Source organism: Oncorhynchus gorbuscha, unplaced genomic scaffold (genome assembly GCF_021184085.1).
Source record: "Oncorhynchus gorbuscha isolate QuinsamMale2020 ecotype Even-year unplaced genomic scaffold, OgorEven_v1.0 Un_scaffold_1853, whole genome shotgun sequence".
Classification (NCBI taxonomy): Eukaryota; Metazoa; Chordata; class Actinopteri; order Salmoniformes; family Salmonidae; genus Oncorhynchus; species Oncorhynchus gorbuscha.
This window is the reverse complement of record NW_025746518.1, coordinates 1-27,988: the sequence shown is the minus strand read 5'-3', so window position 1 is coordinate 27,988 and position 27,988 is coordinate 1. Positions and strand designations below refer to the sequence as shown.

Here is a 27,988-nt window from a genome sequence, read left to right as displayed (position 1 = left end):
GGAAACAGGATGCACCTGAGCTTAATTTCGAGTTTCAAAGCAAAGGGTCTGAATATTAATGTAAATGATGAAAAAACTAAAAAAAATTGTTGTTGTAAGAATTCATAAAACAATATTAAATAAATATAATAATAATATAATATAATAATACAATTTGTGGTGTTTGGTTCTAAATATCAGAGTAAGAAATTGACGGACACAAACAAAAGTGCCAACCAACTTTAATCACCCAAAGGATCGAACAGCTGAACAGACAAAGACATACTTCCACCAGTGGTAGTGTATATATATGTATATGTGTATATATATATATATATACACCCCAATCTGGGTGGAGTCTCGTCCTTCTCTCTAGACATGACATCTTTGTTGCTAGGCAGGAAGTTAAGTGACGCGGGCAATAAACTGTTCCTTCTCCCTTCATGTGACCTCGGCTCCCTTCCTCACTAATCCACATCTCTCCACCAGTATGTGATCTGACCTCGGCTCTCTTCCTCACTAAGCCACATCTCTCCACCAGCATGTGACCTGACCTCGGCTCTCTTCCTCACTAACCCACCAGCATGTGTCCTGACCTCGGCTCCCTTCCTCACTAACCCACCAGGATGTGATCTGACCTCGGCTCCCTTCCTCACTAACCCACCAGCATGTGATCTGACCTCGGCTCCCTTCCTCACTAACCCACATCTCTCCACCAGCATGTGATCTGACCTCGGCTCTCTTCCTCACTAATCCACAACTCTACACCAGCATGTGATCTGACCTCGGCTCCCTTCCTCACTAATCCACAACTCTCCACCAGCATGTGATCTGACCTCGGCTCCCTTCCTCACTAACCCACATCTCTCCACCAGCATGTGATCTGACCTCTGCTCCCTTCCTCACTAACTCACATCTCTCCACCAGCATGTGACCTGACCTCGGCTCCCTTCCTCACTAACCCACATCTCTCCACCAGCATGTGATCTGACCTCGGCTCCCTTCCTCACTAACCCACATCTCTCCACCATCATGTGACCTGACCTCGGCTCCCTTCCTCACTAACCCACATCTCTCCACCAGGATGTGACCTGACCTCGGCTCCCTTCCTCACTAACCCACCAGGATGTGACCTGACCTCGGCTCCCTTCCTCACTAACCCACCAGGATGTGACCTGACCTCGGCTCCCTTCCTCACTAATCCACATCTCTCCACCTAACTGAACCCACCACATATACATTCCTCATAACCATTAACTTCTGTTGTAGAAACCAGACTTATGTCTCTCGTAAAACGGATTATTAACAATATTTAAAGTTTAAAAATCTAAACCCATCAGTGGGTTATAAAAAACAAAAACACTAATTCTCAGTCAAAAGCTAAATGAGAACAGTGGAAGGTTTTCTCTCCTGTGTGTGTTATAGTACAGTTATGTATTATATAGACAGGTTAAATCACAAACAACATGAAACAAAAACACTTAATTCTCAGTCAAAAGCAAAATGAGAACAGTGGAAGGTTTTCTCTCCTGTGTGTGTTATAGTACAGTCATGTATTATATAGACAGGTTAAATCACAAACAACATGAAACAAAAACACTAATTCTCTGTTAAAAGCACAAGTCAGAACACAGCCTCTCTATTCTCTCATGTGATTTCAGGTCCTCTGACTGGGAAAATGTCTTTCCACACTGAGAGCAGTGGTATGTCTTCTCCTCCTGTGTATGTATTCTTTCATGCTTATTCAGATGTCTTAACCGGTTAAAACTCTTTTCACACAGGGAGCAGTGGTACGTTTTATCCCCTCCAGTGTGTGTCCTCTCATGCCGATTCAGGGCCCCTAACTTGATAAAACTCTTTCCACACAGGGAGCATTGGTAGGGTTTTTCTTGTCTGTGTCTCCTCTCGTGGTATTTAAGGCTCCCTGAATGGCTAAAACTCTTTCCGCAGTGGGAGCATTGGTAGGGCTTTTCTCCTGTGTGTGTTCTTTTATGCTGTTTTAGGTTCCCCAGCTTGCTAAAACTATTTCCACACTGGGAGCATTGGTAGGGCTTTTCTCCCGTGTGTGTCCTCTCATGCGCCTTCAGGTCACCTAACTTCCTAAAACTCTTTTCACAGTGGGAGCAGTGGTAAGGCTTCTCTCCAGAGTGTATTCTCTTATGCCACCATAGGCTTCCTGCCCAGGTAAAAGTCATTCCACATTGAGAACAGCGATAAGGCTTCTCTCCAGAGTGTTTTTTCTTATGCTGCTTCAGGGCCTTTAACCAGGGAAAACTCTTTCCACAGTGGGAGCACTGATGTCGTCTCGTTGGTTTGGGTGTCGCCGGGTCTGGTTTCCCTGAAGGACTCTTCCCGCTGTCATCATGAGAGTTTGGTCTCTCTCCTGCCAAAGACAAACAGATTTAGTTTAACAGAGACCTGAATGAAACCTCCACATAATACAACTGTCTTCCTATGAGGTTAAATCTGGACTAGATCCCTCAACAAAGGAGCATGTTAACCAGCAGCATACCACTGCTGATTTGCCTCTGAAGCTAAGCAGGGTTGGTCCTGCTCGGTATCTGGATGGGAGGTCAGGTGCTGCTGGTGTTGGAGGGCCAGTTGGAGGCAGTCTTTCCTCTGGTCTAAAAAAAATATCCCAATTCCCCAGGGCAGTGATTGGGGACAGTCTTTTGGATTCCCAGCCTGGCCGTCATACCATCATGGCCAACCTCATCATCCCCAACTTCCAATTGGCTCATTCATCTCCTCTCCCCTGTCACTATTCCCTAGGTCGTTGCTGTAAATGAGTCAATGTGTTCTCAGTAAACATACCTGATAAAATAAAGGATACAAATAAATCACAGTGGCATAACCGCCACACTGATCCTCAACACAGGGGCCCCTCAGGGGTACGTGCTCAGTCCCCTCCTGTACTGATCCTCAACACAGGGGCCCCTCAGGGGTACGTGCTCAGTCCCCTCCTGTACTGATCCTCAACACAGGGGCCCCTCAGGGGTACGTGCTCAGTCCCCTCCTGTACTGATCCTCAACACAGGGGCCCCTCAGGGGTACGTGCTCAGTCCCCTCCTGTACTGATCCTCAACACAGGGGCCCCTCAGGGGTGCGTGCTCAGTCCCCTCCTGTACTGATCCTCAACACAGGGGCCCCTCAGGTGTGCGTGCTCAGTCCCCTCCTGTACTGATCCTCAATACGGGGGCCCCTCGGGGGTGAGTGCTCAGTCCCCTGCTGTACTCCCTGTTCACTCATGACTGCAATGCCAGGCACGACTCAAACACCATCATTAAGTTCGCCGATGACACAACAGTGGGTAGGCCTGATCACTGACAATGATGAGACAGACTATAGGGAGGGGATCAGAGACCTGGCCGTGTGGTGCCAGAACAACAACCTCTCCCTCAAGGTGATCAAGACAAAGGAGATGATTGTGGACTACAGGAAAAAGAGGACCGAGCACTTTTAGGACAACACTGTCAGTATCTGGATGTACATATAAATAGTAGAAGGATATGGGGAGTTGCAGAGGCTATATTAAGGTCTCAGGGCAGAGGTTACTCTCAAAACACTTAAGAAATTGCTGCTTGTCAAGAGAAGCCACGGATGGAATATTTGAGCTTCTGAAGTTTAAGATGGGCCATAACATTACTGACACAGTGAACATGCGAAGGTACCTGACTTCCACTTAAGAATAATAATACGCTTGGAGGGATGAGATGCTATGGCCTCTGATTGGGTGTTACAGAGAGTGAAGAGATGCTATGGCCTCTGATTGGGTGTTACAGAGAGTGATGAGAAGGCTATGGCCTCTGATTGGGTGTTACAGAGAGTGATGAGAAGACTATGGCCTCTGATTGGGTGTTACAGAGAGGGATGAGATGCTATGGCCTCTGATTGGGTGTTACAGAGAGTGATGAGATGCTATGGCCTCTGATTGGGTGTTACAGAGAGGGATGAGATGCTATGGCCTCTGATTGGGTGTTACAGAGAGGGATGAGATGCTATGGCCTCTGATTGGATGTTACAGAGAGTGATTAGATGCTATGGCCTCTGATTGCGTGTTACAGAGAGTGATGAGATGCTATGGCCTCTGATTGGGTGTTCCAGAGAGTGAGCACTTCGGGTGCTACCCAGAAAATAGCGACAGAGGTATCTGGGGAAATTTCCTTAGTGCGTGAGACAGTCTCAAAGAACGAGGGGCAGAATGAACTAGTGTCAGACATGACCAGTAGAGGAACAGAATGAACTAGTGTCAGACATGACCAGTAGAGGAACAGAATGAACTAGTGTCAGACATGACCAGTAGAGTAACAGAATGAACTAGTGTCAGACATGACCAGTAGAGGAACAGAATGAACTAGTGTCAGACATGACCAGTAGAGTAACAGAATGAACTAGTGTCAGACATGACCAGTAGAGGAACAGAATGAACTAGTGTCAGACATGACCAGTAGAGGAACAGAATGAACTAGTGTCAGACATGACCAGTAGAGTAACAGAATGAACTAGTGTCAGACATGACCAGTAGAGTAACAGAATGAACTAGTGTCAGACATGACCAGTAGAGTAACAGAATGAACTAGTGTCAGACATGACCAGTAGAGGAACAGAATGAACTAGTGTCAGACATGACCAGTAGAGTAACAGAATGAACTAGTGTCAGACATGACCAGTAGAGTAACAGAATGAACTAGTGTCAGACATGACCAGTAGAGGAACTGTAGTAAACTGTAGTAACCTGTGTCTAATACAGAATATTTAAACTGTAGTAACCTGTGTCTAATGTAGAATACTTTAAACTACAGTAACCTGTGTCTAATGTAGAATACTATAAACTGTAGTAACCTGTGTCTAATGTAGAATACTTTAAACTACAGTAACCTGTGTCTAATGTAGAATACTATAAACTGCAGTAACCCGTGTCTAATGCAGAATACTTTAAACTGTAGTAACCCGTGTCTAATACAGAATATTTAAACTGTAGTAACTGTGTCTAATGAAGAATACTTTAAACTGTAGTAACCTGTGTCTACTGCAGAATACTAATGTAGAATACTTTAAACTGTAGTAACCTGTGTCTAATGTAGAATACTCCTGCAGAATACTTTAAACTGCAGTAACCCGTGTCTAATGCAGAATACTTTAAACTGTAGTAACCTGTGTCTACTGCAGAATACTAATGTAGAATACTTTAAACTGTAGTAACCTGTGTCTAATGCAGAATACTTTAAACTGTAGTAACCTGTGTCTAATGCAGAATACTTTAAACTGTAGTAACCCGTGTCTAATGCAGAATACTTTAAACTGCAGTAACCCGTGTCTAATGCAGAATACTTTAAACTGCAGTAACCCGTGTCTAATGCAGAATACTTTAAACTGCAGTAACCTGTGTCTAATGCAGAATACTTTAAACTGCAGTAACCTGTGTCTAATGCAGAATACTTTAAACTGCAGTAACCTGTGTCTACTGCAGAATACTTTAAACTGCAGTAACCCGTGTCTAAAGCAGAATACTAATGCAGAATACTTTAAACTGCAGTAACCTGTGTCTAATGCAGAATACTAATGCAGAATACTTTAAACTGCAGTAACCTGTGTCTAATGCAGAATACTTCACTCACGCCGCCAAGCTTACCCTAGTAAAACTGACTATCCTACCGATCCTCGACTTCGGCGATGTCATCTACAAAATGGCTTCCAACACTCTACTCAGCAAACTGGATGCAGTCTATCACAGTGCCATCCGTTTTGTCACTAAAGCACCTTATACCACCCACCACTGCGACTTGTATGCTCTAGTCGGCTGGCCCTCACTACATATTCGTCGCCAGACCCACTGGCTCCAGGTCATCTACAAGTCCATGCTAGGTAAAGCTCCGCCTTATCTCAGTTCACTGGTCACGATGGCAACACCCATCCGTAGCACGCGCTCCAGCAGGTGTATCTCACTGATCATCCCTAAAGCCAACACCTCATTTGGCCGCCTTTCGTTCCAGTACTCTGCTGCCTGTGACTGGAACGAACTGCAAAAATCGCTGAAGTTGGAGACTTTTATCTCCCTCACCAACTTCAAACATCAGCTATCCGAGCAGCTAACCGATCGCTGCAGCTGTACATAGTCTATTGGTAAATAGCCCACCCATTTTCACCTACCTCATCCCCATACTGTTTTTATACTGTTTTTTATTTATTTACTTTTCTGCTCTTTTGCACACCAATATCTCTACCTGTACATGACCATCTGATCATTTATCACTCCAGTGTTAATCTGCGAAATTGTATTATTCGCCTACCTCCTCATGCCTTTTGCACACATTGTATATAGACTGCCCATTTTTTTCTACTGTGTTATTGACTTGTTAATTGTTTACTCCATGTGTAACTCTGTGTTGTCTGTTCACACTGCTATGCTTTATTTTGGCCAGGTCGCAGTTGCAAATGAGAACTTGTTCTCAACTAGCCTACCTGGTTAAATAAAGGTGAAATAAAAAAACTTTTAAAAAACTGCAGTAACCTGTGTCTAATGCAGAATACTTTAAACTGTAGTAACCTGTGTCTAATGTAGAATATTTAAACTGTAGTAACCTGTGTCTACTGCAGAATACTTTAAACTGTAGTAACCTGTGTCTAATGCAGAATACTTTAAACTGTAGTAACCCGTGTCTAATGCAGAATACTTTAAACTGCAGTAACCCGTGTCTAATGCAGAATACTTTAAACTGCAGTAACCTGTGTCTACTGCAGAATACTTTAAACTGCAGTAACCTGTGTCTACTGCAGAATACTTTAAACTGTAGTAACCTGTATCTAATGTAGAATACTACTGTAGAATACTACTGCAGAATACTTTAAACTGCAGTAACCTGTGTCTAATGCAGAATATTTAAACTGTAGTAACCTGTGTCTACTGCAGAATACTTTAAACTGCAGTAACCTGTGTCTAATGTAGAATACTCCTGCAGAATACTTTAAACTGCAGTAACCTGTGTCTAATGTAGAATATTTAAACTGTAGTAACCTGTGTCTACTGCAGAATACTTTAAACTGTAGTAACCTGTGTCTAATGCAGAATACTTTAAACTGTAGTAACCCGTGTCTAATGCAGAATACTTTAAACTGCAGTAACCCGTGTCTAATGCAGAATACTTTAAACTGCAGTAACCTGTGTCTACTGCAGAATACTTTAAACTGCAGTAACCTGTGTCTACTGCAGAATACTTTAAACTGTAGTAACCTGTATCTAATGTAGAATACTACTGTAGAATACTACTGCAGAATACTTTAAACTGCAGTAACCTGTGTCTAATGCAGAATATTTTAAACTGTAGTCACCTGTGTAATGTAGAATACTACTGTAGAATACTACTGCAGAATACTTTAAACTGCAGTAACCTGTGTCTACTGCAGAATACTTTAAACTGTAGTAACCTGTGTCTAATGCAGAATACTTTAAACTACAGTAACCCGTGTCTAATGCAGAATACTAATGCAGAATACATTAAACTGCAGTAACCCGTGTCTAATGCAGAATACTTTAAACTACAGTAATCCGTGTCTAATGCAGAATACTAATGCAGAATACTTTAAACTGCAGTAACCCGTGTCTAGTAACCTGTGTCTACTGCAGAATACTAATGCAGAATACTTTAAACTGCAGTAACCCGTGTCTAATGCAGAATACTTTAAACTACAGTAACCCATGTCTACTGCAGAATACTTTAAACTACAGTAACCCATGTCTACTGCAGAATACTACTGCAGAATACTTTAAACTGCAGTAACCTGTGTCTACTGCAGAATACTTTAAACTGTAGTAACCTGTGTCTAATGCAGAATACTTTAAACTGCAGTAACCCGTGTCTAATGCAGAATACTAATGCAGAATACTTTAAACTGTAGTAACCTGTGTCTACTGCAGAATACTACTGTAGAATACTTTAAACTGCAGTAACCTGTGTCTACTGCAGAATACTTTAAACTGTAGTAACCTGTGTCTAATGCAGAATACTTTAAACTGTAGTAACCCGTGTCTAATGCAGAATACTTTAAACTGCAGTAACCCGTGTCTAATGCAGAATACTTTAAACTGCAGTAACCTGTGTCTACTGCAGAATACTTTAAACTGCAGTAACCTGTGTCTACTGCAGAATACTTTAAACTGTAGTAACCTGTATCTAATGTAGAATACTACTGTAGAATACTACTGCAGAATACTTTAAACTGCAGTAACCTGTGTCTAATGCAGAATATTTTAAACTGTAGTCACCTGTGTAATGTAGAATACTACTGTAGAATACTACTGCAGAATACTTTAAACTGCAGTAACCTGTGTCTACTGCAGAATACTTTAAACTGTAGTAACCTGTGTCTAATGCAGAATACTTTAAACTACAGTAACCCGTGTCTAATGCAGAATACTAATGCAGAATACATTAAACTGCAGTAACCCGTGTCTAATGCAGAATACTTTAAACTACAGTAATCCGTGTCTAATGCAGAATACTAATGCAGAATACTTTAAACTGCAGTAACCCGTGTCTAGTAACCTGTGTCTACTGCAGAATACTAATGCAGAATACTTTAAACTGTAGTAACCTGTGTCTACTGCAGAATACTTTAAACTGCAGTAACCCGTGTCTAATGCAGAATACTTTAAACTACAGTAACCCATGTCTACTGCAGAATACTTTAAACTACAGTAACCCATGTCTACTGCAGAATACTACTGCAGAATACTTTAAACTGCAGTAACCTGTGTCTACTGCAGAATACTTTAAACTGTAGTAACCCGTGTCTAATGCAGAATACTTTAAACTGCAGTAACCCGTGTCTAATGCAGAATACTTTAAACTGCAGTAACCTGTGTCTACTGCAGAATACTTTAAACTGCAGTAACCTGTGTCTACTGCAGAATACTTTAAACTGTAGTAACCTGTATCTAATGTAGAATACTACTGTAGAATACTACTGCAGAATACTTTAAACTGCAGTAACCTGTGTCTAATGCAGAATATTTTAAACTGTAGTCACCTGTGTAATGTAGAATACTACTGTAGAATACTACTGCAGAATACTTTAAACTGCAGTAACCTGTGTCTACTGCAGAATACTTTAAACTGTAGTAACCTGTGTCTAATGCAGAATACTTTAAACTACAGTAACCCGTGTCTAATGCAGAATACTAATGCAGAATACATTAAACTGCAGTAACCCGTGTCTAATGCAGAATACTTTAAACTACAGTAATCCGTGTCTAATGCAGAATACTAATGCAGAATACTTTAAACTGCAGTAACCCGTGTCTAGTAACCTGTGTCTACTGCAGAATACTAATGCAGAATACTTTAAACTGCAGTAACCCGTGTCTAATGCAGAATACTTTAAACTACAGTAACCCATGTCTACTGCAGAATACTTTAAACTACAGTAACCCATGTCTACTGCAGAATACTACTGCAGAATACTTTAAACTGCAGTAACCTGTGTCTACTGCAGAATACTTTAAACTGTAGTAACCTGTGTCTAATGCAGAATACTTTAAACTGCAGTAACCCGTGTCTAATGCAGAATACTAATGCAGAATACTTTAAACTGTAGTAACCTGTGTCTACTGCAGAATACTACTGTAGAATACTTTAAACTGCAGTAACCTGTGTCTACTGCAGAATACTTTAAACTGTAGTAACCTGTGTCTAATGCAGAATACTTTAAACTGTAGTAACCCGTGTCTAATGCAGAATACTTTAAACTGCAGTAACCCGTGTCTAATGCAGAATACTTTAAACTGCAGTAACCTGTGTCTACTGCAGAATACTTTAAACTGCAGTAACCTGTGTCTACTGCAGAATACTTTAAACTGTAGTAACCTGTATCTAATGTAGAATACTACTGTAGAATACTACTGCAGAATACTTTAAACTGCAGTAACCTGTGTCTAATGCAGAATATTTTAAACTGTAGTCACCTGTGTAATGTAGAATACTACTGTAGAATACTACTGCAGAATACTTTAAACTGCAGTAACCTGTGTCTACTGCAGAATACTTTAAACTGTAGTAACCTGTGTCTAATGCAGAATACTTTAAACTACAGTAACCCGTGTCTAATGCAGAATACTAATGCAGAATACATTAAACTGCAGTAACCCGTGTCTAATGCAGAATACTTTAAACTACAGTAATCCGTGTCTAATGCAGAATACTAATGCAGAATACTTTAAACTGCAGTAACCCGTGTCTAGTAACCTGTGTCTACTGCAGAATACTAATGCAGAATACTTTAAACTGTAGTAACCTGTGTCTACTGCAGAATACTTTAAACTGCAGTAACCCGTGTCTAATGCAGAATACTTTAAACTACAGTAACCCATGTCTACTGCAGAATACTTTAAACTACAGTAACCCATGTCTACTGCAGAATACTACTGCAGAATACTTTAAACTGCAGTAACCTGTGTCTACTGCAGAATACTTTAAACTGTAGTAACCTGTGTCTAATGCAGAATACTTTAAACTGCAGTAACCCGTGTCTAATGCAGAATACTAATGCAGAATACTTTAAACTGTAGTAACCTGTGTCTACTGCAGAATACTACTGTAGAATACTTTAAACTGCAGTAACCTGTGTCTAATGCAGAATACTTTAAACTGTAGTAACCCGTGTCTAATGCAGAATACTTTAAACTGTAGTAACCTGTGTTTAATGCAGAATACTTTAAACTGTAGTAACCCGTGTCTACTGCAGAATACTACTGCAGAATACTAATGCAGAATACTTTAAACTGCAGTAACCTTTGTCTAATGCAGAATACTTTAAACCGCAGTAACCTGTGTTTAATGCAGAATACTTTAAACTGTAGTAACCTGTGTCTAATGTAGAATACTACTGCAGAATACTTTAAACTGTAGCAACCTGTGTCTAATGCAGAATACTACTGCAGAATACTAATGCAGAATACTTTAAACTGCAGTAACCCGTGTCTAATGCAGAATACTTTAAACCGCAGTAACCTGTGTTTAATGCAGAATACTTTAAACTGTAGTAACCTGTGTCTAATGTAGAATACTACTGCAGAATACTTTAAACTGTAGTAACCTGTGTCTAATGTAGAATACTACTGCAGAATACTTTAAACTGTAGCAACCTGTGTCTAATGCAGAATAATACTGCAGAATACTTTAAACTGCAGTAACCCGTGTCTAATGCAGAATACTAATGCAGAATACTATTGCAGAATACTTTAAACTGCTGTAACCTGTGTCTAATGTAGAATACTACTGCAGAATACTTTCAACTGCAGTAACCCGTGTCTAATGCAGAATACTAATGCAGAATACTATTGCAGAATACTTTAAACTGCTGTAACCTGTGTCTAATGTAGAATACTACTGCAGAATACTTTAAACTGTAGCAACCTGTGTCTAATGCAGAATAATACTGCAGAATACTTTAAACTGCAGTAACCCGTGTCTAATGCAGAATACTAATGCAGAATACTATTGCAGAATACTTTAAACTGCTGTAACCTGTGTCTAATGTAGAATACTACTGCAGAATACTTTAAACTGCAGTAACCCGTGTCTAATGCAGAATACTAATGCAGAATACTATTGCAGAATACTTTAAACTGCTGTAACCTGTGTCTAATGTAGAATACTACTGCAGAATACTTTAAACTGCAGTAACCCGTGTCTAATGCAGAATACTTTAAACTGTAGTAACCTGTGTCTAATGTAGAATACTACTGCAGAATACTTTAAACTGTAGCAACCTGTGTCTAATGCAGAATACTACTGCAGAATACTTTAAACTGCAGTAACCCGTGTCTAATGCAGAATACTAATGCAGAATACTACTGCAGAATACTTTAAACTGCAGTAACCTGTGTCTAATGCAGAATACTAATGCAGAATACTTTAAACTGCAGTAACCTGTGTCTAATGTAGAATACTACTGCAGAATACTTTAAACTGCAGTAACCTGTGTCTAATGCAGAATACTAATGCAGAATACTTTAAACTGCAGTAACCTGTGTCTAATGTAGAATACTACTGCAGAATACTTTAAACTGCAGTAACCCGTGTCTAATGCAGAATACTTTAAACTGCAGTAACCTGTGTCTAATGCAGAATACTACTGCAGAATACTTCAAACTGCAGTAACCCGTGTCTAATGCAGAATACTTTAAACTGTAGTAACCTGTGTCTAATGTAGAATACTACTGTATAATACTTCTGCAGAATACTTTAAACTGCAGTAACCCGTGTCTAATGCAGAATACTTTAAACTGCAGTAACCTGTGTCTAATGTAGAATACTAAAGTAGAATACTACTGCAGAATACTTCAAACTGCAGTAACCCGTGTCTAATGCAGAATGCAGATGAATGTGAATCTGTTGGTACCTGAAGAAGTGTGTCTGGGGTTTACTGTGAATCTGTTGGTACCTGAAGAAGTGTGTCTGGGATTTACTGTGAATCTGTTGGTACCTGAAGAAGTGTGTCTGGGGTTTACTGTGAATCTGTTGGTACCTGAAGAAGTGTGTCTGGGATTTACTGTGAATCTGTTGGTACCTGAAGAAGTGTGTCTGGGGTTTACTGTGAATCTGTTGGTACCTGAAGAAGTGTGTCTGGGGTTTACTGTGAATCTGTTGGTACCTGAAGAAGTGTGTCTGGGGTTTACTGTGAATCTGTTGGTACCTGAAGAAGTGTGTCTGGGGTTTACTGTGAATCTGTTGGTACCTGAAGAAGTGTGTCTGGGGTTTACTGTGAATCTGTTGGTACCTGAAGAAGTGTGTCTGGGGTTTACTGTGAATCTGTTGGTACCTGAAGAAGTGTGTCTGGGGTTTACTGTGAATCTGTTGGTACCTGAAGAAGTGTGTCTGGGGTTTACTGTGAATCTGTTGGTACCTGAAGAAGTGTGTCTGGGGTTTACTGTGAATCTGTTGGTACCTGAAGAAGTGTGTCTGGGGTTTACTGTGAATCTGTTGGTACCTGAAGAAGTGTGTCTGGGGTTTACTGTGAATCTGTTGGTACCTGAAGAAGTGTGTCTGGGGTTTACTGTGAATCTGTTGGTACCTGAAGAAGTGTGTCTGGGATTTACTGTGAATCTGTTGGTACCTGAAGAAGTGTGTCTGGGGTTTACTGTGAATCTGTTGGTACCTGAAGAAGTGTGTCTGGGGTTTACTGTGAATCTGTTGGTACCTGAAGAAGTGTGTCTGGGATTTACTGTGAATCTCTAACTAGATGTTCAAAGGAGGTAAATATACAGTCATGGAAAAGGTATTTTACACTCTTCAGTCCTCTCTGAAACCATAGCTGGAAGCCTGTGTCTATGAGGAAGAATCCTCTCTGAAACCATAGCTGGAAGCCTGTGCCTATGAGGAAGAATCCTCTCTGAAACCATAGCTGGAAGCCTGTGTCTATGAGGAAGAATCCTCTCTGAAACCATAGCTGGAAGCCTGTGTCTATGAGGAAGAGTCCTCTCTGAAACCATAGCTGGAAGCCTGTGCCTATGAGGAAGAATCCTCTCTGAAACCATAGCTGGAAGCCTGTGTCTATGAGGAAGAATCCTCTCTGAAACCATAGCTGGAAGCCTGTGTCTATGAGGAAGAATCCTCTCTGAAACCATAGCCGGAAGCCTGTGTCTATGAGGAAGAATCCTCTCTGAAACCATAGCTGGAAGCCTGTGCCTATGAGGAAGAATCCTCTCTGAAACCATAGCTGGAAGCCTGTGTCTATGAGGAAGAATCCTCTCTGAAACCATAGCTGGAAGCCTGTGCCTATGAGGAAGAATCCTCTCTGAAACCATAGCTGGAAGCCTGTGTCTATGAGGAAGAATCCTCTCTGAAACCATAGCTGGAAGCCTGTGTCTATGAGGAAGGGAGTGAAGAGTCCTCTCTGAAACCATAGCCGGAAGCCTGTGCCTATGAGGAAGGGAGTGAAGAGTCCTCTCTGAAACCATAGCTGGAAGCCTGTGTCTATGAGGAAGAATCCTCTCTGAAACCATAGCTGGAAGCCTGTGTCTATGAGGAAGAATCCTCTCTGAAACCATAGCCGGAAGCCTGTGTCTATGAGGAAGAATCCTCTCTGAAACCATAGCTGGAAGCCTGTGTCAATGAGGAAGAATCCTCTCTGAAACCATAGCTGGAAGCCTGTGTCTATGAGGAAGAATCCTCTCTGAAACCATAGCTGGAAGCCTGTGTCTATGAGGAAGAATCCTCTCTGAAACCATAGCCGGAAGCCTGTGCCTATGAGGAAGAATCCTCTCTGAAACCATAGCTGGAAGCCTGTGTCTATGAGGAAGAATCCTCTCTGAAACCATAGCTGGAAGCCTGTGTCTATGAGGAAGAATCCTCTCTGAAACCATAGCCGGAAGCCTGTGTCTATGAGGAAGAATGCTCTCTGAAACCATAGCCGGAAGCCTGTGTCTATGAGGAAGAATCCTCTCTGAAACCATAGCCGGAAGCCTGTGTCTATGAGGAAGGGAGTGAAGAGTCCTCTCTGAAACCATAGCTGGAAGCCTGTGTCTATGAGGAAGAATCCTCTCTGAAACCATAGCCGGAAGCCTGTGCCTATGAGGAAGGGAGTGAAGAGTCCTCTCTGAAACCATAGCTGGAAGCCTGTGTCTATGAGGAAGGGCGTGAAGAGTCCTCTCTGAAACCATAGCTGGAAGCCTGTGTCTATGAGGAAGGGTGTTTCGAGTGGGTTGGAAATAAAAAGGCATGTATGAGATAGCTTGTCTATGTCCCTAAACTGAGACCTGAGTGAACTTTTCACAATAGGGTTGATTGAGTGGTATTGTTTACTCAATGGTAGGGGCACAGACTAAGGAGACCAGGGATGGTAGGGGCACAGACTAAGGAGACCAGGGATGGTAGGGGCACAGACTAAGGAGACCAGGGATGGTAGTGGGGCACAGACTAAGGAGACCACGGATGGTAGTGGAGCACAGACTAAGGAGACCAGGGATGGTAGGGGCACAGACTAAGGAGACCAGGGATGGTAGGGGCACAGACTAAGGAGACCAGGGATGGTAGTGGGGCACAGACTAAGGAGACCACGGATGGTAGTGGAGCACAGACTAAGGAGACCAGGGATGTCTCTCTGTCTATTCTTGTGAATATTAGTAGTACAGTAGTAATGGAGGACGAGGGTCTCTCCTTTCTGTCTCTCCAAAAACGCTTTACGCAACCGTGGGACCTTTTGATTCCAAATTTAAGTAGATAAGATAGTAGCTGTCTATTAAAAAAATATATACTGGTTGTTGGATTCCTCATGTCCACTCAAAAGGTAGGAAGAAGAAGTGTTTGGTCCTAATTGGATGTTGGACACTATATTTATTGACTATTATGTGATTCCTATAAATCAAAAAGGGCCAATCAACTAGCTTCATTTCCTCAGTGATCAAATTACATTTCAAGTTGCTGAAATGACATGGAATGCCTCAGCTGTTTTTCCTAAATCTGTAGCAGCAGCTGGAATTTCCAGAGTTTTCCATCCCTGTGATTGGGTAACTCCTACTCCTATAGGTCAGTAAAGAGGTCAGGTAGTATGGGAGTTGGATTGTGCCTAAGAACAGCCCTTAGCCGTGGTATATTGGTCATATACCACAACCCCGAGGTGCCTTATTGCTGTTATAAACTGGTTATCAACGTAATTAAAGCAGTAAAAAATAAATGTTTTGTCATACCTGTGGTATACGGGCCTCATTGCTTAAATAAACTAAATATACTCCCCTACGTATTTATCTGGACAGGGAAGATAACAGTTTAATGTGGCTCTATACTCCCCTACGTATTTATCTGGACAGGGAAGATAACAGTTTAATGTGGCTCTGTACTCCCCTACGTATTTATCTAGACAGGGAAGAGAACAGTTTAATGTGGCTCTGTACTCCCCTACGTATTTATCTGGACAGGGAAGATAACAGTTTAATGTGGCTCTATACTCCACTACGTATTTATCTGGACAGGGAAGAGAACAGTTTAATGTGGCTCTATACTCCACTACGTATTTATCTGGACAGGGAAGATAACAGTTTAATGTGGCTCTATACTCCCCTACGTATTTATCTAGACAGGGAAGATAACAGTTTAATGTGGCTCTGTACTCCAGCATGTTAGATTGGAGATCAAATGTTTCATATGAGACAGTACAGAACGTCACCTTTTGGCTTTAAAACCACACATTAGTTCAACAACTGCAGAGTTTCTGGCCGTGTTTTTAAGACAGTACTCACTGGTGTTAATCAGATCTTCAGTCTCCTCTTCATCTCTCCAAGCGTCTTCCTCCTCTTTTCTTAAGATAGCCTCCTCTGCCACAACAAAGGGTTCTTTCTCTTCCGCTGTGACAGTCTCTATCCCCTCTTCATCTTTCACTCTAAAATGTTTTCTCTCTTCTTTCACTGTAACATCATCCTCTTCTTTCAATGTGATACTGATAGCCTCCTCTTCCTCCTCTTTCATTCTGAAAGCTTCTTCCTCTCCTTTTACTGAAACATCTTCCCCCTCTTCTTTCACGACAATGTTCAGCCAAAGACCCTCTTTCTCTGTCCAGCAGACGTCCTCTTCTTTAGCAGGAGAGTAGCTTGGAGAGCTCATGGTGGGCTAGCTAGCATTGACGATTAGCTTAGGTTAAGTATAATCAACACATTTGTAAATTGAATATTTACATTAAATTAACGTTTAAGTTAAATAGTAGATCGGTGTGTTAAAAACGCCGAGATCAATTTACACAAAAAAATGGTCTAAAAAGCTTTAATGTTTTCGGTTGTATGTTGGCTACCAGGCTAAAGAGATGGTTGAATGAGTCAGTATCCGTGTTGGTGAAACAGCTTCCGGTGTCGTTTGGTCCACTAGATATGACGTCACAAACTGAAGGTCGCATATCGCCGTCAGCTGACTGGAATGGGTAACGCAGTTTAGAAAAATATTCACTACATTGTTTATTAATTTAAAGATGAGCAAATATGTTTTGTCTGACTTCTTACAGCCAATACTTACAGCCAATACCTTCGTCTATGCAGATCTATAGCTACATATGAATATGTACATTATGAATGCAGATCTATAGCTAAATGTGAATATGTACATTATGAATATATACTGTTAGAATAGTTAAATGCAGACCTGTAGCTACATGTGAATATGTACATTATGAATATATACTGGTAGAATAGTTTAATGCAGACCTATAGCTACATGTGAATATGTACATTATGAATACATAATATGGTAGAATAGTTCCGTGTAGCTCAGTTGATAAAGCATGGCGCATGCAACGCCAGGGTCGTTGCTTTGATATGAGTCTGCTTAATGAATAAAATGTTCATAAATGAATACCTAGATGGGGATTTAACTCCAATCTTGACAATATAACGTCAATTGTCAGTGTTATGGCTGCTTTGCTTGATGTATTGTTGTCTCGACCTTCTTCCTCTTTGTGCTGTTGTCTGTGCCCAATAATGTTTGTACAATGCCTTGTGCTGCTGTCATGTTGTCATGTGTTGTCGTTTTAGGTCTCTCTTTATGTAGTGTTGTGTTGTTGTATTGTGTTGTCTCTCTTGTCGTGATGTGTTTGGTCCTATATATTTTTTATATCCCCCGTCCTGCATTTTGCCTTTTGGTAGGCCGTCATTGTAAATAAGAATTTGTTCTTAACTGACTTGCCTAGTTAAATAAAATTATACTACTTCACATCAGCAATATTTTGTGATTCAGTCAAACAAACAGATAATTGTTTATTAATTTATTAAGAAAATCTGCGAAATGGAGAGTTGAAAATAAAGAGACGGGAGGGTCACAAAAGTGAAGTTTGGGAAAGATTTGCTGAAGTGCTGAAAGAGCAAGATGATACCTATGTCATGTGAGGCAAAGGACCATGTTTATGCAACTAGCCTTCCATAGCGATGGCTCAGTGAGTTACCAAGGCTTCCATCTGGAGTATAGAGGCACAACTTTGTTCCCATTGGAAACAACGCCAATGACACATCTGGGGTTAGTTATCAGTACGCTGCATTCATAACCAAGTGGGAATTTACCACATACGACTGGGAAGAAATCCACATGAATGGCCATTCAACTGGTATTTACTACTTCACAATTGAAAAATCCCGACCTCCCACTTGGTTACGAACACAGCATTATTGGTTGCCACACCTCAGTCCATCTCATTCACCTGAAAAGGGTTGGGGCTAGCTCTTAAAATTCCCCCCACCTGCAGTCTTTGGGCGCGTTTCTCTGCTCAGACGTTGCTGACACCTGACTGAGTTTACAATGCTTGGACAGGTATTTGCACATGTTATGGCAATGGGCTCGTTCGAGCGGATCACTTTCGTCAAGTCACCGCCTTTTCAAATTGTGATGCATTATGGGGATAAAAAGTGTCCATCTTGCGCCTACATGAACTTTAAAAAAAACAACCATTTGATCAAAGATCATAAAGTCAATTGCAGACAAGCGACTGCACACAGTTCCTCATCCCCAGCTGTAACTTACAGCCATTGGCTGAAATTGTGGAAGGTTCTATTGGGTCAACCAATCATCAGAGTGTTTCTGTTTGACCAAATACAAACAGGACCAAACACTTCAACAGGAACCAACTTTGCAAAACAATGGATGGTTACTAATGAATGTTAGTAATGGATAGTTACTAATGAATGTTAGTAATGGATAGTTACTAATGAATGTTAGTAATGGATAGTTACTAATGGATGGTTACTAATGGATAGTTACTAATGGATGGTTACTAATGAATGTTAGTAATGGATGGTTACTAATGGATGGTTAGTAATGGATAGTTAGTAATGGATAGTTACTAATGAATGTTAGTAATGGATAGTTACTAATGAATGGTTACTAATGGATAGTTACTAATGGATAGTTACTAATGAATGTTAGTAATGGATAGTTACTAATGGATGGTTACTAATGGATAGTTACTAATGGATGGTTACTAATGAATGTTAGTAATGGATGGTTACTAATGGATGGTTAGTAATGGATAGTTAGTAATGGATGGTTACTAATGAATGTTAGTAATGGATAGTTACTAATGGATAGTTACTAATGAATGTTAGTAATGGATAGTTAGTAATGGATGGTTACTAATGGATGGTTACTAATGAATGTTAGTAATGGATAGTTAGTAATGGATGATTACTAATGAATGTGATATTTGAGGATCTCTTTGTACTAATTGATTGTAAAATGTAGACATCTATTTATAGTTTCTGACTGTGTGAAAATGAAGACATGTTTATTTCGACATTGTTTCAACATACTATTTGAAATATACAGTGAATTCGGAAAGTATTCAGACCCCTTCCCCTTTTCCAACATTTTGTTACTTTACATTCTTATTCTAAAATGGATTAAATACATTTTCCCCCTCATCAATCTACACACAATACCCCATAATGACATCACAATACCCCATAATGACATCACAATACCCCATAATGACATCACAATACCCCACAATGACACAATACCCAGTAATGACACAATACCCCGTGATGACACAATACCCCATAATGACACAATACCCCATAATGACATCACAATACCCCACAATGACACAATACCCAGTAATGACACAATACCCCGTGACGACACAATACCCGGTAACGACACAATACCCGGTAACGACACAATACCCCATGATGACACAATACCCCATGATGACACAATACCCCATGACGACACAATACCCCGTGATGACACAATACCCCATAATGACACAATACCCCGTGACGACACAATATCCCATGACGACACAATACCCCATAATGACACAATACCCCATAATGACACAATACCCCGTGACGACACAATACCCCGTGACGACACAATACCCGGTAACGACACAATACCCGGTAACGACACAATACCCCATGATGACACAATACCCTAGGGGCTGTGCTGGAAGGCTACTTACTTATATACTAATTTACTTTTTGCAAATAATATAATAAACAACATCATAGGGTTGACATTTTGCATCCAATCAATCGAAGCTAATACGTTTTTTTTTGTATACATATTTTACAATATTTTGATTTGATTTTAGACATGATCAGGTCTCCAGATGAAAAAACTCAAAACAAAAGTAAAGCTCTTTTTTAAATGATTTGATATAAAACAATACAATTTCATTTGAACAAAAACACAAATTCTCAATCAAAAACTTAAGTCAGAACACAGCCTCTCTATTCTCTCATGTGATTTCAGGTCCTCTGCCCGGGAAAATGTCTTTCCACAATTAGAACAGTGGTATGTCTTCTCCTCCGGTGTATGTATCCTCTGATGTGATTTCAGGTTCCCCAACTGAGTAAAACTCTTTCCACAGTGGGAGCATTGGTAGGGCTTTTCTCCTGTGTGTGTCCTCTCATGCTTTGTCAGGCCTTCTAACCACCTAAAACTCTTTCCACAGTGGGAACAGTGGTAGGGCTTTTCTCCTGTGTGTATTCTCTCGTGTGACTTCAGGCTCCCTAACCAGGTAAAAGTCAATCCACAATGGGAGCAGTGGTAAGGCTTCTCTCCAGAGTGTATTCTCGTGTGTATTTTCAGGCTCCCTAACTGACTAAAACTGTTTCCACACTGGGAGCATTGGAAAGGCTTTTCTCCTGTGTGTGTCCTCTCATGCTCTTTTAGGTTTCGTAACTTAGTAAAACTCTTTCCGCAGTGCGAGCAGTGGTGTTGTCTCCCTGGTTTGGGCGTCTCTGGGTCTGGTTCCCCTGAAGGACTCTTCCCGCTGTCAGAGTCTGGTCTCTCTCCTGCCAAAGACAAACAGAGTATTTAGTTAAAAAGAGAGGCCTGAATGAAACCTCCACATGATAAAACTGTCTTCCTATGCGGTTTAATCTAGACTACAACCTGAGGTCAGTTTTCACAACATTACATCATTAAAAGTAAACTTGGTGAGATTGTAAAAACAAATGGTGTAGAGCTCCAAATCCAATCTTGTTCTCATGGGTGTCATGTTTTGGTCGAAATATGTTCTTAAATGGTCATAAAATGTACATTTTCGACTTCCAAAGCGAACCACAAAGATGGTTGGAGGTCCACACATCAGAGAATGTTGGACTTGAATGGGAATATCTGTTATAAATTATATATATAAATTATACTGTCAATCCTCCATAGGAAACCTGTTGAAATCATAGAAATAAACAGAATAGAGAGGACCATTTAAGTTGACATTCAACGGATGGATGGACCGGCGGCCATCTTTGTGGTAGTAATTAGAAGTTAAAATGTAAATGTCATTACAATTTCAATGATGTACTGCAGTGGTCTGAAGCAGAGGTGCAAAGTACTTAAGTAACAATACTTTAAAGTACTACCTAAGTACTTTTCCTTGACATCCAAAAGTACTTGTTACATTTTCAATGCTTAGCAGGACAGAAAAATGGTCCAATTCACACACTTATCAAGAGAACATCCCTGGTCATCCTTACTGCATCTGATCTGACAAATAAATTGTTTGTAAATTACATCTGAGTGTTGGAGTGCGCCCCTGGCTATCTGTAAAATAATAAAACAAGAAATGCTAAATATAAGGAATGTGAAATGATTTATACTTTTACTTTTTATACTTAAAAGTATATTTTAGGAATTTCATTTACATTTGATACTTAAAGTATATTTAAAACCAAATACTTTTAGACTTTTACTCAAGTAGTCTTTCACTCTGTGACTTTTACTTGAGTCATTTTCTATGAAGGAATCTTTACTTTTACTCCAGTTTGACAGTTGGGTACTTTTTCCACCCCTGGTCTGAAAGATCCATTCTATGAATTCTATGGTCTGAAAGGTCCATTCTATGAATTCTATGGTCTGAAAGGTCCATTCTATGAATTCTATGGTCTGAAAGGTCCATTCTATGAATTCTATGGTCTGAAAGGTCCATTCTATGAATTCTATGGTCTGACAAGTCCATTCTATGAATTCTATGGTCTGAAAGGTCCATTCTATGAATTCTATGGTCTGAAAGGTCCATTCTATGAATTCTATGGTCTGAAAGGTCCATTCTATGAATTCTATGGTCTGAAAGGTCCATTCTATGGTCTAAAAGGTCCATTCTATGAATTCTATGGTCTGAAAGGTCCATTCTATGGATTCTATGGTCTGAAAGGTCCATTCTATGAATTCTATGGTCTGAAAGATCCATTCTATGAATTCTATGGTCTGAAAGGTCCATTCTATGAATTCTATGGTCTGAAAGGTCCATTCTATGAATTCTATGGTCTGAAAGGTTCATTCTATGAATTCTATGGTCTGAAAGGTCCATTCTATGAATTCTATGGTCTGAAAGGTCTATTCTATGAATTCTATGGTCTGAAAGGTCCATTCTATGAATTCTATGGTCTGAAAGGTCCTTTCTATGAATTCTATGGTCTGAAAGGTCTATTCTATGAATTATATGGTCTGAAAGGTCTATTCTATGAATTATATGTGTATAATTGAAATGACTCCCTGTATTCAACCAATGGCAGAAACCTCAGATGATGTAAAGTAGGGTCTAAACTACAACATGGACCTCAGATGATGTAAAGTAGAGTCTAAACTACAACATGGACCTCAGATGATGTAAAGTAGGGTCTAAACTACAATATGGACCTCAGATGATGTGATGTAGGGTCTAAACTACAACATGGACCTCAGATGATGTAAAGTAGGGTCTAAACTACAACATGGACCTCAGATGATGTAAAGTAGGGTCTAAACTACAACATGGACCTCAGATGATGTAAAGTAGCGTCTAAACTACAACATGGACCTCAGATGATGTAAAGTAGGGTCTAAACTACAACATGGACCTCAGATGATGTAAAGTAGGGTCTAAACTACAACATGGACCTCAGATGATGTAAAGTAGGGTCTAAACTACAACATGGACCTCAGATGATGTAAAGTAGAGTCTAAACTACAACATGGACCTCAGATGATGTAAAGTAGGGTCTAAACTACAACATGGACCTCAGATGATGTAAAGTAGGGTCTAAACTACAACATGGACCTCAGATGATGTAAAGTAGGGTCTAAACTACAACATGGACCTCAGATGATGTAAAGTAGGGTCTAAACTACAACATGGACCTCAGATGATGTAAAGTAGGGTCTAAACTACAACATGGACCTCAGATGATGTAAAGTAGGGTCTAAACTACAACATGGACCTCAGATGATGTGAAGTAGGGTCTAAACTACAACATGGATTTTGCACGGTAGAAAGGTAAAAAATGTAATAAAAAATAAATAAAAATTGGGAGGGGGGGGGGTTATAAAACAGTTTAACAAACCTTTTGTAAGCTTTTAAATTATATCACACTCAACTGTTTGTCTATTCCAGTGATTCAAACATGGGATGTCTCATGGTATGGTGGGGAATACAAAACGGGTCAACTTTGAACATTTTCTATTATTTATTTAACGAGACAAGTCAGTTAAGAACAAATTCTTATTTTGAATGAAGGCCTAGGAACAGTGGGTTTAACTGCCTTGTTCAGGGGCTGAACGACAGATTCTCACCTTGTCAGCTCGGGGATTCGATCTTGCAATCTTTTGGTTACTAGTCCAATGCTCTAACCACTAGGCTACCTGCCGCCCCTACACTCTAACCACTAGGCTACCTGCCGCCCCTACACTCTAACCACTAGGCTACCTGCCGCCTCTACACTCTAACCACTAGGCTATGTATCCCATGATTCAAACATGGGATGTCTCATGGTATGGTGGGGAATACAAAACGGGTCAACTTTGAACATTTTCTATTATTTATTTAACGAGACAAGTCAGTTAAGAACAAATTCTTATTTTGAATGAAGGCCTAGGAACAGTGGGTTAACTGCCTTGTTCAGGGGCTGAACAACAGATTTTCACCTTGCCAGCTCAGGGATTCGATCTTGCAGTCTTTTGGTTACTAGTCCAATGCTTTAACCACTAGGCTACCTGCTCCCCCTACACTCTAACCACTAGGCCACCTGCTCCCCCTACACTCTAACCACTAGGCTACCTGCTCCCCCTACACTCTAACCACTAGGCCACCTGCTCCCCCTACACTCTAACCACTAGGCTACCTGCTCCCCCTACACTCTAACCTCTAGGCTACCTGCCGCCTCTACACTCTAACCACTAGGCTACCTGCCGCCCCTACACTCTAACCACTAGGCTACCCTGCCGCCCCTACACTCTAACCACTAGGCTACCTGCTCCCCCTACACTCTAACCTCTAGGCTACCTGCCGCCCCTACACTCTAACCTCTAGGCTACCTGCCGCCTCTACACTCTAACCACTAGGCTACCTGCCGCCCCTACACTCTAACCACTAGGCTACCTGCCGCCCCTACACTCTAACCACTAGGCTACCTGCCGCCCCTACACTCTAACCACTAGGCTACCTGCCGCCCATACACTCTAACCACTAGGCTACCCTGCCGCCCCTACACTCTAACCACTAGGCTACCTGCCGCCTCTACACTCTAACCACTAGGCTACCTGCCGCCCCTACACTCTAACCACTAGGCTACCTGCCGCCTCTACACTCTAACCACTAGGCTACCTGCCGCCCCTACACTCTAACCACTAGGCTACCTGCCTCCCCTACACTCTAACCACTAGGCTACCTGCCTCCCCTACACTCTAACCACTAGGCTACCTGCCACCCCTACACTCTAACCACTAGGCTACCTGCCGCCCCACATCTCCTGAATGTTTTGCCATTCAGGTCCAAAAAGTAACTTTCTGACCACTTCTTACATGGACAAACATCTATGGACACTATGGACACTCTATGGACACTCTATGGACCCTCTATGGACACTCTATGGACACTCTATGGAGACTCTATGGAGACTATGGACACTCTATGGAGACTATAGACACTCTATGGACACTCTATGGACACTCTATAGACACTCTATGGACACTCTATGGACACTCTATGGACACTCTATGGACACTCTATGGACACTCTATGGACACTCTATGGACACTCTATGGATACTCAAAATGGATGCTGTCAAAAACGTGATTGAATTGAAATGGATTTATCCACTATATCTACAACAGGGCTACGCTACATCCTCTATATCTACAACAGGGCTACGCTACGTCCTCTATATCTACAACAGGGCTACGCTACATCCTCTATATCTACAACAGGGCTACGCTACATCCTCTATATCTACAACAGGGCTACGCTACATCCTCTATATCTACAACAGGGCTACGCTACGTCCTCTATATCTACAACAGGGCTACGCTACGTCCTCTATATCTACAACAGGGCTACGCTACGTCCTCTATATCTACAACAGGGCTACGCTACATCCTCTATATATGTAAAACAGGGCTACGCTACAACCAGAACATATTAAACTGAGACCTCAATAAAAGACACCAAAAAATAAAAGTTGTCTATTTCTATTTATAAAACGGGTCATATCATTCAAAAGTACCTCGAGTCCATGTGTTTAAAGAGTAGGCTATATCGTTACAAATGATATATGTCTAAAAATGAGCTGGATCAGAAAGGCTACTTTTGAGATATTAACATATAAAAATACATCTCATAATCTAGACTCTCTATATTAGAGCACAATATAAGAAGCATAATGACACCAAGATGTTGTCTGTATCATGGAGGGGTCAGAGGTCATTGGGTCTGACAGTATAATGACTAGATGATGTCTGTATCATGGAGGGGTGATAAGGTATTACAGTATAAATACTAGATGATGTCTGTATCCTGGAGGGGTCAGAGGTCATGGGGTCTTTCAGTATAATGACTAGATGATGTCTGTATCCTGGAGGGGTCAGAGGTCATGGGGTCTTTCAGTATAATGACTAGATGATGTCTGTATCCTGGAGGGGTCAGAGGTCATTGGGTCTGACAGTATAATGACTAGATGTTGTCTGTATCATGGAGGGGTCAGAGGTCATTGGGTCTGACAGTATAATGACTAGATGTTGTCAGTATCATGGAGGGGTCAGAGGTCATGGAGTCTGACAGGGGGCATATACAGGTCTAAAAAAGTCCTATAATGGCCCTTTTATCATGGTTTTATGAAACATGGATTGTGTTACAAATGTAAAAAGCATATCGAACATACTTCCTCCAACGAGGTTTCAATGAGAGAATAGTAACAATAGTTTGTGCTGCCGTTTTTAAGACAGTACTTACGGGTCTTAATCAGATCTCCTGTCTCCTCCTCTTTCAATGTGACAGTCATCTCACCCGCCTCCTCTTTCACTCCAAAAACTGCATCCTCCTCTTTCTCTTCCTCCTCTTCTTTTACTGTAACATCCTCCTCCTCTTTCACTCTGAACGCGTCTTCCTCTTCTTTTACTGTAACATCCTCTTCCTCTTTCACTCTGAACGCGTCTTCCTCTTCTTTTACTGTAACATCCTCTTCCTCTTTCACTCTGAACGAGTCTTCCTCTTCTTTTACTGTAACATCCTCTTCCTCTTTCACTCTGAACGAGTCTTCTTCTTCTTTCACCGTAATAGCCTCACATTCTACTTGTTTTTGTATTGTAACATCTTTCTCTTCCTCCTCCTCTTTCACCAGACCCTCTTTCTCCGTCCAGCAGACCTCCTCTTCTTCAGCAGGAGGAGAGCAGCTCAGTGAACTCATGGTCGGAGATGTTAGCTAGCTAGTTAGCGTTCGTTAGCCTATTGATAAGCTCATTTATCAAGCCAGCTACCTAACAACGTATACATGAAATTAAATGGGGAAACTAGCTAGCAATAAGACATACACATTTTTAAAACACAGGTGCAACTAAACAACGACTATTTTGTCTAGAAAGCTACCGAGGTGTCTGACTAGCTGTTGTTGTTGAAAGAACGTCCCGTCCACTAGATTATACGTCACAACTGGCAGCGTCGCCTGAAATTCCCAGATCGCCATCTGCTGACTGGAGTGGGCAACGCAGTTGAGATCGATGTTTATTTTATTTCCAGACAAAAAAAGCTCATATTTTTAATTTCTTTCATCACATAATAATAAAATAATGGGCGGCAAGTAGCCTAACGGTTAGAGCGGTTTGAATACCAGAGTGGAACAGGAAAACATCTGAAAGATTTGTTGATGTGTCTTTAATTAAGCAAGGAACTCATTTGCTCCAGGGATGCTGTACTACTGTGGCTGACCCAGTAAAACAACACATTTCACTGCACCTATGTGGTGTTTTTTGTTGTTGTATATTACTAGCAGAAGTCCAAAGGAAAGCATGTGTTGATTGATTAGTGCAGATTTGTAATGAGTATGAATGTAAAGCATATCACCAGACTGCATTCAAAGAGGAGCTGCACACAAGTTACACTAATCTCATTGCAAATGGTGAGGGGGACCCCAGAATAATAATGGTGAGGGGGGACCCCAGAATTATAATGGTGAGGGGGGACCCCAGAATAATAATGGTGAGGGGGACCCCAGAATAATAATGGTGAGGGGGGACCCCAGAATTATAATGGTGAGGGGGGACCCCAGAATAATAATGGTGAGGGGGGACCCCAGAATAATAATGGTGAGGGGGGACCCCAGAATTATCATGGTGAGGGGGACCTCAGAATTATCATGGTAAGGGGGACCCCAGAATTATCATGGTGAGGGGGACCCCAGAATAATCATGGTGAGGGGGGACCCCAGAATAATAATGGTGAGGGGGGACCCCAGAATTATCATGGTGAGGGGGACCCCAGAATAATAATGGTGAGGGGGACCTCATAATAATAATTTATGTTGTAAAGAAATTAGTTCAACCACCAGAAAAACTCCTGTTTTACCCACTCCATTGAATAAAGTACAATATTTCATGCATTTTTCAAATCCCCAAATCCGAAATAAAGAGCATTTACTTCAGTGTCTAATCTACCCCCCGATTCAGACCTGCCTCTCTGCTTCACACTGAGCCTCCCAGCTGCAGTTTCACTGTACAATCTACCCCAAGACTCAGACCTGTCTCTCTGCTTCACACTGAGCCTCCCAGCTGCAGTTTCACTGTAC

General features: G+C 41.1%; 2 protein-coding genes across 3 annotated transcripts; both read right to left on the bottom strand.

Moving 5' to 3' along the window:
- Nucleotides 1–211: 211 nt before the first annotated feature.
- On the bottom strand, nucleotides 212–16,781 carry LOC124024434 (zinc finger protein 239-like). Of its 2 annotated transcripts, XR_006836981.1 has the most exons (3): nucleotides 16,214–16,781; nucleotides 1,160–2,362; nucleotides 212–1,117 (listed from the first exon to the last, which is right to left on the bottom strand). XR_006836981.1 is itself a non-coding variant. In XM_046338328.1 (2 exons), the coding sequence occupies exons 1-2, from the start codon at nucleotides 16,572–16,574 to the stop codon at nucleotides 1,590–1,592; spliced, it is 1,134 nt and encodes a 377-aa protein (XP_046194284.1). In that variant the 5' UTR covers nucleotides 16,575–16,781; the 3' UTR covers nucleotides 212–1,589. The 2 variants fall into 2 exon arrangements, 1 of the variants encoding a protein (XP_046194284.1); XM_046338328.1 differs by having other exon boundaries at nucleotides 212–2,362.
- A 3,229-nt stretch (nucleotides 16,782–20,010) lies between these two features.
- Nucleotides 20,011–26,342, bottom strand: LOC124024435 (gastrula zinc finger protein XlCGF49.1-like). Its single transcript, XM_046338329.1, has 2 exons — nucleotides 26,161–26,342; nucleotides 20,011–20,749 (listed from the first exon to the last, which is right to left on the bottom strand). Exons 1-2 carry the CDS (start codon nucleotides 26,207–26,209, stop codon nucleotides 20,154–20,156), a joined length of 645 nt encoding a protein of 214 aa, XP_046194285.1. The 5' UTR covers nucleotides 26,210–26,342; the 3' UTR covers nucleotides 20,011–20,153.
- Nucleotides 26,343–27,988: the final 1,646 nt, after the last annotated feature.